General features: G+C 45.8%; 1 protein-coding gene across 1 annotated transcript; it reads right to left on the bottom strand.

Annotated features, from left to right (window-relative positions):
* Window positions 1–320: 320 nt before the first annotated feature.
* Window positions 321–11239, bottom strand: LOC120841889. Its single transcript, XM_040212888.1, has 5 exons — window positions 11198–11239; window positions 10199–10214; window positions 8314–8458; window positions 3970–4357; window positions 321–575 (listed from the first exon to the last, which is right to left on the bottom strand). The coding sequence occupies exons 1-5, from the start codon at window positions 11237–11239 to the stop codon at window positions 321–323; spliced, it is 846 nt and encodes a 281-aa protein (XP_040068822.1).
* Between the last annotated feature and the right edge of the window lie 4644 nt (window positions 11240–15883).

Here is a 15883-nt window from a genome sequence, read left to right as displayed (position 1 = left end):
AGAAGGAATAATTGATCAAATCGGTTTTACACCTGTACTTATGAACATTCTTAGTGTGGTCCCGCCTTCCTTTTGTGATGTGGGGAGGAAGAAAATACTTGGTTTTATTACGAGGCGACTATAAAAGATGTGGGATTATGAAACCAAATGTACCTTTTCAGTTTGCCTAAAGAAACGAAAGGCCGTTTAAGGGGGAGAAGTATTTTTTTATTATGTTCTATTCTGCAGTCGTAAAAGAAGTGATGATTGGAATTGTTTTCTTCAGTTCTTTATTTATTCGAGAGTATGTTTCTTCACTGGGTCGTGGTTCACGAACTATATTACGAGGAAGCATATTTAACTATACTCTCATCATAAGGCGCTAATTCCGTCTGGCTGGTGGAAAGGTGATAGCTCTGAGCTACCTTCGCTTTAAACAGCCCTTTTGCCTGGAATATGACGGAATCTCCTTCGTTCGTTAATTGTTCATGTTTAATCTCGGTCACATTGAAGTACTTCCATGTTAAGGCAGTGGGTGAGTGGAACAACGCTGCAACGTATCCCTTCATGGAAATGTTGGCTTCCCATGGAATCTCCTAAAACAATAAAAAAAAGCATGAAAAGAATGTTATGGTGTAATTCGGTATTGAAAGACACATCAGTTTAAGGACCGCGATGAAGGCGCCGTGGCGTTCACCTTTACTTGATCCTAAATATCGAAACATAAGGAGCGTTAACCGTTTAATGGTTTATCTGTGTTTCTGGGTTATCTACAAATGACTCGTGGAGCTTCAACAGTGATATTGGCTTTTTGAGCACTTAATGAAAAAAAAAAACACAGTCAAAATTACGCTTTTTACTAGTAGGGTTATTTAAAAGCGGTTAAGGTGCAGCCTTGAATGCTGTGACCAGAAACGTCTGGGAGACGAGCGACAGCCTTCAGTTGCCCATCCCAAGATAAATTTAACTGTAGGACTCTTACGCCTGACGTCACTTCCGGACACTTTAGCAAGCGTGTCGGGAGGTCTTATTTTACTCTGTTCGTGGTCGTTGCGCTGCTTGTAGTTTTAAAGGGTCACCTGCAGAATATATTTCGGTTCCGACGAGGCTTAGTGCGAGCTTGTATCGGATATTATAATCCGTTTTTTTTTTTTTTTGAGCGGAGCATCTCTGAAGGCCTAGCTTCGAACCCCATCTAGCGTTGACACGTTAATAGCAAACGGCATTCGAAAAGTGGCGCCCGCAGTTGCCGGCTTTCGACGGCACATTCTCCTGTGCGTCTATTTACATTCGTTGACAATAGTAGACAGACATTTTTGTGCGGAAGGACACGACGGTGCGGCGAGATCAGATGCTTGTTTCGAATCTTTCACCGTGCTTTCCAATGGGCTGAACATGCATTAACAAAAATAGTTTGATATATACACTTAAAGGGGCGGTGCAAGAATGTTCGTGCTTTGCGCGAATCCTTCACTTTTATGTCCAATGAAACACGCGTTCGTTTTTCCTCGCACTCAATAAACGTCGCAGAAAAAAAAGCCGTTTACAAATCCCTGTAACGCCGAATTGAAGCGCAGCTCTTGAGGAGGAGGAGTGGAGGGTATATTCCTCCTCCTCCCTCGTGATCATGCCTGGAGGGGGAGAAGGAGGAGGGGGAGGGGCGACGCCGACGCCGCACAGGCTGGAAACGGGTCATGTGACCCCCTCCCCCCGAGGTCACGTGACCCGCCCGGATCATACTACACAATGAGGGGATAAGGAGGAGGGGGAGGAGGAGGAGGGGAAGGAGGAGGAGGGGAAGAGGAGGAGGGGAGGAGGGGGGAGGAGGAGGAGGGGAGGAGGAGGGGGAGGAGTAGGAGGATGGGGAAGAGGAGGAGAGGGAGGGGCGCGGTTACGCCGACGGCGACGCCGACGGCGACGCCGACGCCGCTCAGGCTGGAAACGGGCCCCTAAGAGCTGCGCTCTAAAAGTGAAAGCCGTTTACAACTCCCTGTAACGCCGAATTGGAGCGCAGCTCTTGAGGAGGAGGAGGGAAGGGTACTGAGGGGAGGGTAGACCCCTCCTCCTCGTCAAGTGGGGGTCACCTTGGGGGTCACATGACCTTGAGGTGACCTTGAGGCGACCACGTGACCCCCGATGTCACGTGACCTGGGAGGGTCACGTGACCTTGGGGTGACCTTGGGAGGGGTCACGTGACCTCGGGGTCATGTGACCTTGGGGGGTCACGTGACCTTGGGGTGACCTTGGTTACGCCGACGGCGACGCCGCTCAAGCCGGAAACGGGCGCCTAAGAGCTGCGCTCTAAAATTAAAGGAAAGCGAGCAGCGTTCATCCCCTCAACTCGCAGCCACAAAATCAGCCACGTGATCTCGATCCGATTATATGCTGCCAATGTGGATTATAGCCACGCGCTGATGTTGGCAAAGCACAGGACACGCGCTGACTTTCAGACATTGTTAGGGTTCGGCTAGTGTCGTCATTGCAGCGATTGGACACGAGCCACTACCCGAATGCTTGTCGAACTATTGATTATGACGATCCCAAATCGAGTGCTCACGCAACGCTCTGGTGCAGTCTATGAGCCGTATTTAAATATCGCCGCTTGGGGACGATGCTGACACTGCGACCCCCACGCTGCGTCATCACGTTTTATAAAGGAGAGACTGAAAGAAAACGCTCGCTTTGTCCTTGAAATTACACCGCAACAAAGAGGTTTCTTGATCAATGGCGTCGCGTGTCAGTACACTTGGGTCCCAGACCTGCCAGTAAACTCGCGTAAAGCGGAACAGTTCCAATAGACCGATCTCACCAGCCAGTTTGAGTACGCCACCGCTGCCGCCATGCATCGTGGGAGCTGTAGTCTTTCTGCACGCGCGACAACCCCGCTGGAGGTTTGCGCGAGCAGACCACGAGGCAGCATGAGCTGTCGCGTGAACTGGGGTCTGCCTCCTACGAACTACAGTTATGGCGGCGTCACGCATGCGTGCAACGCTTGGTCAGAGCCGTATATGTAGAGGGTTTGGCCATTCGTTGGGAAGTATAGGAGACAAATGAGGAGGCGCCATTGGCCGAAAGCGGGCTGGGCGTGTTCCAGGGCGTCTTCAGAAATTCGAATGTGACCAACCAGAAGCCGGAAATAATACCCTGGCGGTGGTCGCCAGAAACAAACCTGATAACTGCATCGGAGTAACTCTCGATGGCTGAAAATATGGTACACGTGATGTTTCAATCACGCTCATCAAAAATGATGGTGGAAGAGTGCGACTAGCGGAACGATCGACATAATCCGTACGCCAAACGCCGAGGGCCGGGAATCTGCCGTCCGAGCGGTCACACACTGTCCGCGCAAAACAGAGTTGAGCGGCGCATTCGTTTCTTACATCTCTCTGCATGATCATGATGAAAACAACACGTGCACCCTATTTTCAACCACAAAGAGTTACTCCATTCCACTCTTACGTGCTTATTAAAACCATATACGAACATAGACCTTTGATCAGAACTGTTTCTCGCTACCACCGCTAGAGGATTCTTTTCGGCTTCTGGTTGGTCAAGAGAGCATGCCAAGCTCTCTTTCCGAGTCTGCCGCACGCCCTGGCTCTGCCCGCGCCTCCCATTGACCAAACTCTCTAGATATACGGCTCTGCGCTTGGTGAGATAGGTCTATTGGATATGGTTACACAGCTCCTTAATGCAGACGACTGATTTTCTACAACGTTTAATTCTTTCCAGATTCTTTCACAAAAGCATGTTTCTTTTTTGCATCCAGCGGCCTGTTTTTAACAATAAAAGATGGGAATAACTTATAAACAAAATTAATAATTGAATTTTTTTTTATTTTGCTTTTTGTGAACTGAAAATTACCGTTGTGTCGATTTTTCTACATAAAGTCGTATAGAGGTGACTCAACAAACGATGCAGGTATACAGAGTGTCTCCGCACTGCAAAATTGAAACACGTGATTTATTGAAAGTATTACATTTTACTCACCACTTGCGCTTTGTTGACAAGCCACTTGGCTTCAATGGTGGCTTCAGGGGGTATTATTACATCTTGTTTAATTAATTGTCGCGTAGTACGTGTTTCGACCGTGGTGGATCCAGAACTTGTCTTCAGTGTTGTCGAAAATTCTGAGCTGAAACTATATACTAGTGGAACTTCTATTTTGAAGCTGACCTTAACTGATAAGTCTGCTCCACTGGTGACGGTCCACATGTACTCGTCTTCCTGTTCTATTTGCTCTGATATGTGAGCCTTAGCCTCCACGTCAGACTGGTTGTTGTGAAATGTCTGGACATAGACAGCAGACAACTCAAGCGATTGTACTTTAGCAGTGCCGTACGTCACCGGGCCGACGTCGAACTCCACAGGGGGGTGTCTGCATTGAGAAACATTCAGATCACATTGCAATGCGGTACATTTGATAGCACAGTCATAATTTGCCATCACGCGAGAGAAGGTTGGTCTTTGTTGCGCCATCAACGGAATGACGAAATTAGCAAAACGGTTTTTTCCTAAATTATAATATCGTTAATGAGGTAATACGTTAAATTCTAAATGAAAATCATAATTAAAAGTGCACTTTATTAATAAACAAATCGATACGTTTTACAGCATTCAGGAACAACGTCGCGGTTATTGTGTAAGAACAGTAAACAAAAATACGATAAATATACGGAACGAAGAAAAAAGCCTACGAATCCGACGCAACTCAAGCATGCACAAAAATTAAATTAGCACAAAACCAACGAGGTAGTGGGGCTTAGAGCGATAAACGGATATCCCATTCACCAGGCAAAAATGACCCCCCCCCCCCCCCTTGGCTCCCGCCATGCTGTACAATTTTGACCACTAGACAGTAAAAGGGTTGATAAATTCGCTAGTTGGTATTTGAACATCTAAAGTCTAAACGGTATTAGCGCACCCGTAGAGAGATGACAAAAGATAGAGGAAAGAGCGCTACTCACAACTACATTTACTGAAATGAAGATAATGAAGAACATCGTAAAAATTCTTCACCCCCCTTAAAGATGAAAAAAAAAAAAAAGAAAGAAGAAAGATGAAAAATAAATAGGGTGTTCCCTCGCTGACACATGCTTCAAACACCAGGTAATTTGTTTAAACACCAGATCCGTTGTTGTTCGTCACGTTGCCACCATGCAAGGTGTTTTGTTTCAATCTTGGCTCGTGCGGGCTCTTCATTGTCAAAGTTGACGACAGGCACCTCATCCGTAATCGGCTGTCGCGTTGTCATCTTACCTAAAGTTTCGCGGCAGTCGTGGTTGATGCTGGTTCTTCATTGTGTGTATTAAAAAGTTTATTTCCTTGTTTGTTAGTGCAACGGATTCAACACTGAGGCATTCTATCTGCAGCTAGGATGTGGTAGGCTTCCAGCACGTCGCGGGTCAGTTTGTCTTCGTGCCTCCCTAGGATGCTTGTTTCCCCGAATAACGGACTGCATTTGCACTCATTACAATATGTTGCAAGATGTCCTCCTACTGTGGCTCTCGGAGAGTAATCATGTTGGCGTAGTCTATCGTTGAGACACTGCCCGTTGGACCGACGTAGCTCTTGCCACACGAGAGTGGTATATTATAAACGACGCTTGAAGTGCGCGGAAGAAAAGGCTTGGCATGCTTCTTAGTGCACCTGTGTTTCTTAACACCTTCGGCTAGCGGGTTTACTCTAGGGCAAATTCGGCTCATTTCTTGCGGAGCCGACAAAACAACTCGGACGCCATAACGACTTGCCACGTTTGCGTGTGTGAGATCTTGTGGAGGTGCGGAATTGCTACGTTTTTTTTTTTTTTTTTTTTTTTAATTGTGTGAGATCTTGTGGAGATGCGGAATTACCACCGGTCTTGTTTTGTTGAAATCACTTTTATAAGATTGGAGGCATTTCGCCTTTTTCAACAAGGAGTCCGCAACATTAGCCAGTAGTGGTAACGGATAGCTTGTCTTTTCTGAGTCCCTCAACCTGCATTGTGAAGCTGGCTCCCATGATGTGCACACGGGATTTCTCTATCGCAGAGCCAAACAGGTTAGAGCAATGCCCCTCTTGACGATCTTAGAGTGAGCAGAACTATAATCCAAAATTCTTTTCTAGGAGCGTGGGCAGTACCCCAGCACACATGCGTGTCACCCAGGTGGAGCGAAAAGTCTAAAAACTGAAGGACATTTTTTTGAGGGACTTCATATGTGAACCCAAGGCCCCCTCATACTCAGCAAAGGTTGCCGAAATGTCATTCACCTGTGTGTGCACAATTTCGCTACCTTCAAGAGCAACCAGGAGATCATCCACATAGCAGGCCACCTGTTAACGTTTTTACCCATTTAAAGCAATTGTCACGGAAAAAGGTTCCTGGCAAAGGCAAGTGGCTTCCTATCTCCAAAAACATCATTCATCTTTGAATATACATGACCCATTCAGAGTAGTGAATTCTGAGGAAGTCGTTGAATACCTCCAATTAAAAAGCCATGAGATAGGTACTGCATTCAGTATTGATGTGGAGAACCTTTTTTACTCATTACCACATAAACAATTATTGGAGTCGGTGAGGAAATGTATTGAAGACAATGGAGAGCTCTCCTTCAGAGGACCAACTGAGAGCTTTTTAGAGCTGTTACATTTTTACCTAACGTCCATGATTGTTGGGTGGCGGGATGGGTGCTTTTTACAAAAGTCAGGAGTATGTATTGGCTCCTGCGTAGCCCCAGTCTTTAGTGACATCTACCTTTGAGCGGTAGACCGTGCCATTGAAAGTAAAAGTAAAGTAAAGTAAAATATCGATTCAGTACCCCTTTAAACCACAGTGCGATTGCGCTCATCATACATGTCAAACAGATTACAGACCGGCGATTTGCGTTTTAAACTCATAGGCATGCATTGCATGTCAGGGCTTCCTAGGAGTTTGTTTGAACACGTTGCGAGAACCGTCCACATGATCTAAAGGTCTCCTTGCATAGTACACGCGAGAAAAGGGGAACCGGTGACCGAGTGGGCTAGAGCACACCAGCGCGGAGCACGTGGAGCGAAAGGTCGCAATGTATAGAACACAGGGATCCTGGGTTCATTCCCCACTCCTGCCCGTTTCGATCCGGATGAACATCGTACCGGCGTGCAATCGTGTATCATTAAGGCGTGACCCCATTTTTAGCGGTTGTGCTGCACTGGCTAAATTGCTCATCTACAGCGATTGTCTTGTCGCAACTTTGAAATGGCTGACCAACTACACGCTGTATAAATATCCACACAACCCCAATTATTATATTACACGCGAGAGAGGATAATGAATATATTATAGTATATATTATTATATATATTATATATAGTGTTTTTTTATTCTTTCAGATTTGTTTAAAAAAAGCCGTGAAAGTTACAGTTATGCGGTTTGTGCAGGTGGCTTATACGGCCAGGTGGACATAGTACAGGGAGATAGTCGCAACTATGAGTCGGCTAATTAGGTAACATTTGTTAATAAACTTTTTAATTAGCGCAAATAGACATATAGTTCGAATTAGGAACTTGCTGAGCGTTATCGAAAACCACTAAATCAACTCTTTTTAAAAGGATATAACGCAGGGGCAGCATTTTACAGCGTTCTGTAAGAACGCTCCATTTGGACGCGTTTCTAGATTTCGGTTTCTTATCAGAGCGCATCTTTGAGCCCGCGGTCCTGCTCCCCTGTGGTCGCGGCGCGATGCCACCCCCTCGCCTCTCTCACAGAATGGAGGGAAGTAGGGCGCACGCATTTTGCGCGTCTCAGCCACTGGGAAGCGGGACCGCGGGCGCGTAGATGCGCTCCGATATGAAACCGAAACCAAGATGCGCGTCCAAAAAGAGCGTTCTCTAGAGCGTTCTTACAGAACGCCGTAAAATACTGCCCTGGCGTTATATCCTTCTAAAAAGAGTTGATTTAGTGGTTTTCAGCGAACGTTGTCTTAAGTATGGTGTGAAGTTATAATTTTCAATCGGTGTTTCCTAGTCGTTTTGTTTTGGTTTTGTTTTTTCGTTTGAACACAAAAGACGTCACCAGCGGTGAGCTACTTCACTCTTTAGTGAAATGACACGCCTACTGGTAGATGAGAATATTGAATGCCAATATTTTGTGACTTCTGCCCATTGCTTAGAACAGTGTGCAAATAGGCAAACGACACGAGAGGGACAGTCATTGTTAGTGCAGCCGAAGATCACATACCGGGAAATTTTGAAAGTCAGTAGTGCAAAATAGCGACTGTTTGTTAGACATTAATCTCGTTAAGCACGTTCTTTCAATTTCTAGCAACTGTAGTTTAGTTGTGTTTTTATTCGAGCCAAAAAAGTAGCATAACGTACTCTGCAAGCTTTTTGACGTCACCAGTGGCTCCTCGGTCTTTGCTGTCTCCATCGACATCAAAGGTTGACACCAGTTCATCGACATCGCACTTTGTCACGAGGTAATCGTAAACCACATCTTGGAAATCAAAAATGTAACCGCAGCCTAAAAAAAAATTGTTTGTGCATTTAAACTTGGATCGCCCAAGAGTTAAATTGGCAAAAACTTTGATCGTAAAAATAGCGCGGAAACTTCCATCTTAAAAACAAAGCAAAAAAGAATGTAAATTCTGTTAGAACTTGAAAGGAAACCCCATTAACCATAAAAATGGCAGCCGAAGCTTCAGAAACATACTTTGCTTCTTGAAAGTTAAAGAATTTTTTTTTATCAAAACGTCGGTTGTTATTAAAAAAAAAAAAACAACAAAAAAAAGAAGGAAGTTTGAGTTTTAGGAATATATATGCAGCAACTGCTCCGATATCTCATACAACATTACTTCTTTCTCCTTTCGATGCAACGTGATTCTAAGCCTCTGTCTCACAATCTGAGGCTTTTCCTCAAGGTTCTTTTCATTCCCAGCTTGACGTCAACGTCGGTCCAAGACGTGAACACCAGAGGTTTCTTCCAACTCCAGTGGGACCCTCGTTTAGAAACAAAACGCACTCGACTCGAAAGTTAATTGTCAATTCTTCCCAGGTAAATCGCATTCCGCTCTTTTTTTTTAAAGTCATATTGGTAGTGACATATTTTTTTGCGGCACTGTGAAGCTGCAGCTGCGTTAAAAAATATATTTATATCTGGATTAAATATAAAATCAAACCATTTTGCCATGTGCAGGGATGATATTCATGAACTTGTATCAAAGTAATATAGAAAGTAGTTTCGCTGAACAAGCGTAGCAACGTAGTTCGACAACGAGTCTTTATTCTTGGTAGTGTCTGACATCTAAGTCGATAAGAAGTGAGCCTCTTGTCGCTTCTGTAGTGAATCGGGTGTGCAAATCGCTTTAGAAGGCACGCCCGATTGAATAAGCCCGAGAAAGCACATTAGAATCATAACGCGCATTCTTTATTACGGTATTATTTGCATACTTAATGTTTCACACATCGATCTCGAAATCACTGAACTATTACACCACGTTGTTGCTCGGAGTGCCCTGACTTTAAGCTAGAAAGTAACGTCTCAAGCCGCAAATATTTCTTCTCAATCTTTAGATAGTTGTGTTTTGCTGACATATAAGCATGCATGGGTTTCTATTCGAAGGCCTTAGGAGGAGTTTATAATATACAGAAAAGCCTTTTTTTTACATGTATTTTACAGCTAGCTGTAAATGGTTTCATCATCAGTTAAAAACAAAAAGATCAACACTTGTGAACTACGCGCTCGCCTGCAGAAAAACAGCCCATAAAATAGCACTAAAAATATAACTTTTGTGAGCGACATTTGAAGGCAATTTTCGAGTTCAGTAAGCAACATTAGGCAAAGAAAGAAGAAATCATAAAGCAATTTGTTAAAATAAGGCTTTTGATTGTATTCAAAAGCTCTCGTATATTACTCCTCAGTCAAAAGATAGGGTCAAGACCAAAATACGTTTCGCTCTCATTAATCAAAGATAATGCTGGGAACGTGGGTACACGCGCTGCACGCGTCTGTTTTTCTTACACAATATATTCGAAGTAAATACTTAAAATAAAGCGTTTAGTTAAGTTAAGTCAAAATAAAGCATTTGTTTTAGATTTTTGTTGTCGAAACAGTTACAACTACAGATGTCAACACGCGAAGCGCGTGTACCTACGTTCCCGGCATTCTCATGGATACTTGGATAATTCGGCAAAAAGTCTATTGAGTTACTCTATCAAATGATGACGTATTTGTAAAGGGAGTAACTGAATAGTGTGTACTTACATTGTTGGATGGGAATCTGTATTTAAAAGAAAGCGCAATGAAATTATTATTTGAACGCGCAACGTGGACATCGCTTCCGTTTAAAATTCAAAACAACCAATTGAATTAGCTGATTACTTATACAATTAAACACATTCTGGTTGCTCCGAATAGTTAAGGCATCAGGATAGAATATATCTGGTCAAAAATTTCTTAAATAAATAACGTGCGTATTCATTGAGTTAGTTGATTAGTTGTTTTTGTTATTTTGGAGGATGAGCTACTACTATCTAATGTTTATCCAAACGAAGCTAATTTTCTTTTTATTTGAGGTGTAGATGACTTGCGTTCCATCAGCGGCCTGACATGAAGCATTGTCTGTCAATAGTCGCTAGTGAAACACGGACTGTGAAGTTCGAGGTCTTTGAGGAAGATTGTCTTTATTTTAATGCCTGGAATACCTTTTAATTCCAATTTTACGAATACTGCTTTTTCCAAACTATAAAGCAAATACTGCGTTGATTTTGATTACAGATTCCTGGATCGTAAAGGTGCTAACCATGACTATGACATTGCTGACTATCGTTTGTGTGCGGCATGTGGCAGTCTCTGCTACTTGACGGGTCGTAAAAGTATAACATTTCAAACGGTTGTTGCTATCGCGGTATTTCGTTTCAAAACTGCTGACTCACTGCGTAAAAATGGCCAAGCCGCGTGACCGATCACTGAAGAAGTAACTTAGAAAAGATTGTCTGCGAAGGACCACCGAAGCAGTTTTATCAGTACGTATACTTTTTTTCACTTTAAGTTTCGACGCAGCTGACGCAACGAGCTAATGGGACCAAGCAGATAGCGTTCAAAGCGACCGCCATGGTTCTCGTCATGTTCCTGTATGCGTTCTAACATCGCTGAACAAATCATAAACGGAAAATACCTAGTGACTCACCCTTTGAACGCTGCTTGATGGTCCCATTACCTCGTAGCGTCGTACAGCGTACATTTACTCAGTTTTGCGCTTACCAATAAGAGAAGGAGGAGGTGAGTCTGAACACTTTGCGCCATATTACCCGTTCTATAAATTATTCAATTCACAGTCGCCCGCTTCCCTACCAGTACAAGCTTCGCTCTGGACTCTTTTTATGCCGAAAAAGACGCGAGAGCGGCCATAACATTTAAAAACACAAAAAATGAGACGTCCATAAAACTCAATATATAAGGGAAACTTTGAGCGTCATTGCTATCAGGATGGCGTTAAATAGGAGGCGTACACCGGACACCACAATTGAGTACCGTGTCTAGTTTAGAAATTCCCCTTGCTCAAGCCCTCAGCGAAGAGGCAAGCACGACGAGATTAGGGAGCGTCCTTTGGAGGCGTTAAAGCGCTGAAGGAGGAGTGAGGTTGCAGTGACGCCACCGAGCTGTGGTGGGAGGCAGGAAGTAGCCCCCACGTGAAGGCTGTAAGAAGGCGCGCCTTTTCATTCTAGCCAGGCCGCAGCTGTTCACGCCACGTGCTCAGAGAGAGCTCACGCCTATGGGCTAAGACCGGCGACTTTGGTGGTGTGGAATGCACGCTACAAAAGCGCTATGGGAGCTCGGCCTTAGCCCGCACACCTTAAAACAATCGATGCCCGTGAACAGCTTTCTCTACCTCGGACGTAACGTTGTTTCATTTGCTTTTACGACAACAGGGTTCAAGCTGCAGAACCCAGGGATAAGGAGTTCAATTCCCACTCCTGCCCGTTTCGACCTGGATAAGAATCGTACCGGAAGGGGGCAGTGTATCACTACTGCGTGGTGCACGTTAAAGACCCCAGGCTAGCAGTCGTACTGCACTGGCTAAATGGCTTATCTACAGTAGGTAACAATGTCGCCATCTTCTGGCAGACTAACCTCCTGCTGTAGAAACAACTAACGACAAATTTGACTTTTGGCGTTGTGAAGAGTATTCAAGTTAATGTTTTTTTGTTTTGTTTTGGTTTTGGATTTTTTTCGGAAAATGTTTGCATCATATGTAGCGTAAAGGTATGTTTAGCTAAGGTGCTTTAGTAAAGGAGCCGGGGACCGTTATCACGCGGTGCATATGATTCCCTTTAACTAATGGAGGGCAATTCGTAAATGGATCTAGCCAACCTGTTTTTACATCTACCAGGTAAAGCCTCGGACCCGTGAACTGGATATAGAAATGAGGTATGTAAATGTATGCACCAATATCTTAAAAAAAGATTTGTTTTTTGTTTCTAACTTTCTAAGGTTTAATGCGTTATAGCTAGGGCTGGGCGTGGATTAAAAATTTTAGCCCGATTAATCGCCACCCTTTAATCGATTAATTAATCGATTAATCGGTTACGTTGATTTTTATAAATAATATATTAAAAAGAATGGGCAACAACTCGTCTTGCCTTTGAACTTTGAAGACTTATTTTACTCTCTGTTACACGGCGGAAAGGACATTTAGAATTGAGGGTACATATCATAGTTCAACGATTCAAAGGCTCACATATTTTTGCTCCAGTTCCGAAGACAAAGTGTTTTCTACGTTTTGGCGGATGGTCCTTGCTGCAGCGGCGTACATGGGTGCTTCGCTCGTAGGTGATACTGAAGCGAACTTACGCTTCCACTGTACGAAAACGGCTTTTTTGACTTCCTTCGAGTTAAAAACTTCACGCTGGAGTTTACGTTAAGCCCTGACTATCCAGCGTGAACTCGTCCATTTTTACGGGCCGAATACTGGAACAAGTAACCATGGCGTCAATGGCGTTGTTAGCTTCCCAGCTTGTTTTTCCGCTTGTTTGTCTTGCCTGAGCAGGATGTGTAATAGATCCCCAACACGTGAAGTTTCGCGGTTGCGCGGGGATCAATGGACCGATCTCACCAAGCGTTCGGCGCATGCGTGACGCCGCCATAGCTATATGGCGAATTCCACTGGTCGTTTTGGAGCGCGCCGGGATCGACTTTTCTGGAGCGAGCCTATTTCACTGGGCGATCGGGATTGAGACCGACATGTTTCACTGGTCGTTTTGGATTAGCTCCCGCTCCAGATCTCGATCTGGATCCGATGGCGAATTCCACTGGGTGTTTTGGAGCGCGCCGGGATGAGGTGACCAGATCCGGAATGGAGCTCACAATCCGAACGGGGTCGCGCCGGCGATGGATCCCCATGTGGAACATGACCACTGCTCCGGGATCGGCATTTGCCTTCATGTCATTCGACTGCCGGGGAACCCCCTTTCCGCGGCCGCCGCGGTCGTTTCGAAGACGTTTTCGCAATCGCGGTGCTAACACGTGTTAGACGCACGAGCGGCAGGAATGGCTCAGGAGCTTCTAGCAAAGATTGCCAGAATGTCCGTAGCGCGGCCAAAACCTTCTCTTCTCCTTCCTGGAAAACGAACCGGCTGTCGAGCCAAGAGGTAAAGGCCCTGTCACACTGAGGGGACAGTTGGACAACTCTCTCCGGCAACACGGGGAAGTCGTGTTGCCGGCAACCCTGTCACATCGCGGCAACAACAACAGTTGGGCAACATGTTGCTGCCGCCTGGCAGTGGTGTTGCCCGATTAGTTGTCCGACAACCCTGTCACACCGTGCTGACGGCGAGGACAACACGGGGAACACTCCGCCATCTTGATTGTTTACCTTCGTTCGTGCGCGGCGCGGAATCGCTGGAAATAGTGACTCTACAAAGCGCTAGTGCGTCCGAAGTGTAACGGTGGGTGATTAGCACAAAGAGGAGACAGGCATGATTGCTGACACGTCTCGACGCCCGAGCCCTGGGCCGACGTTCTATTTATTGGCGCGTGCTGCCTGGTGCCTGCGCACCTGCAGACGATGATGTTGCTAGCCGATTGCCGATACATCCCCCTTTCTTTGTCTTGAGAAAAAGAAACAAACAAAAAACAAAAACAAAAAAAACAAACAAAGAAAACAAAGCACACACACTACAAAAACAACACACACGCTCAATATATCAAAGATTTGCGCAGTCCTTCGTCTGCTGCGAGTCAGTGACACTACTTGCTGAAAGTTCTCGTCATATGTCAAGCGCTGTGGTGGGAAGACTTGTCGGGACGACCGCCTGAGCGAAGGTGACGATGGTGGCGAATTCTGACTGGTGGTGCTACTCGTACTGTTTCCTTGAGCCGCCTGCTCCGCTGGTGTGGATAAACTATCAGTGCCCCTGTGTCCCGGCAGTGAGGGCGTGGAAGGTGGCACACCTTCGTCGGCCGTGTCATACCCATCGGAGTCGAACTCATCGAGAAAGCTTGGCGCCTCTTCTGTCTTCAAAAGGTGTTGGCGGTTCCTGCGCATTTCTCGTCCCTGATCTGTGAGAATTCGATATGACCGCGGGCCTTCGCCTCCCACAACTTGCGCTTTTCTGTCCCAGGCTTTGTCCCCTCTGACTCTAACACTGTCGCCTTCTTTTAACGGGGCAAGTTGATGTCCGCGATTTAGGTTCTGGGTGTGCTTGCGTACGGAGCGTGCTGGGGGAGTCGCAAAGTCTGGTAGAAGAGTGCGGGGCCTGCGGCCCATCAGTAGCTCTGCTGGAGCTGTTCCACACTCGAGCGGCGTCGCACGGTAGTTCAAGAGACCCAGCCAAAAGTCATCGCCGGAGTGCTCGCATTTTTTTAGGAGCCTCTTGACAACCTGAACGCCTTTCTCGGCGAGGCCGTTGGATCTGGGGAAGTATGGACTGGAGGTCACATGAACGAAATCGAATCGTGCAGCGAAATCTGAAAAGTCCCGCGCCGCGAACTGTGGTCCACCATCCGTGCATACTTCAATGGGTATTCCATGTCTAGAGAAAATGCTTTCCATGGTGCTGATGACCGTTCTTGACGTCGTGTCCTGCAGTTCCGCAACTTCCGGAAAATTTGAATAAGAGTCATAGATGACCAGATAGTTTTTTCCCGCAAAATGACAAAGGTCTGCTCCAACTCTTGCCCAGGGCTGCCTGGGCGTCTCTCGGAGCAAGAGCGGTTCATCGGGATGACGATATGTAAAGTGTTTGCAGGTGGAACACTTGCTGATCCACGCAGTTATGTCTGCGGTCATTCCTGGCCAGAACATTAATTGTCTTGCGCGAGATTGACATTTTCCCAGTCCTAGGTGCCCGCAATGCACGCGCTGTAACATCTCTAGTCTTAAGCTTCGTGGTATGACTACTTTGGAGCCCTTGAGTAGTACACCATCAATGAAGGAGAGCTCCGACCGGAACGGCTTAAACTTGCTTTGCAGTGGCGCCTTTCTCATCAGGCCATGGATGACGTCTTGGAGTTCACTGTCTTGTGCTGTTTCTTTGACAAGACGTGCTTTGGTCTTGTCACTCACTAGTGTGGATAGAACACCTGTTGCGTGGACGTCGACATCGTCAGTAGTTGAAGCGCTGCTCCCGGTCCTTATGCGAGACAGTGCATCCGCCAGTATCAGTTGCTTGCCTGGGACGAACTGTAACGTAAATTCGTACCGCATTAGACGCAAAAATAGTCTCTGGAGCCGTGGTGGCATATCACCAATAGCTTTTTGTGCAATAGCTAGTAACGGGCGGTGGTCTGTTTCGATCATGATGGATTGGCCATACACGAAGTCGTGGAATTTTTCGCATCCGAATACTATGCCTAGATTTTCTTTTTCAATCTGTGAGTACCTGCCCTCACTGTCTGTCAGCACCCGTGACGCGTAGCCTACTGGACGCCATTCTTTTCCGTGCTGTT

Source organism: Ixodes scapularis, unplaced genomic scaffold, assembly GCF_016920785.2.
Source record: "Ixodes scapularis isolate PalLabHiFi unplaced genomic scaffold, ASM1692078v2 PGA_scaffold13__105_contigs__length_92229423, whole genome shotgun sequence".
Classification (NCBI taxonomy): domain Eukaryota; kingdom Metazoa; phylum Arthropoda; class Arachnida; order Ixodida; family Ixodidae; genus Ixodes; species Ixodes scapularis.
This window is presented reverse-complemented; position numbering and strand designations above follow the sequence as displayed.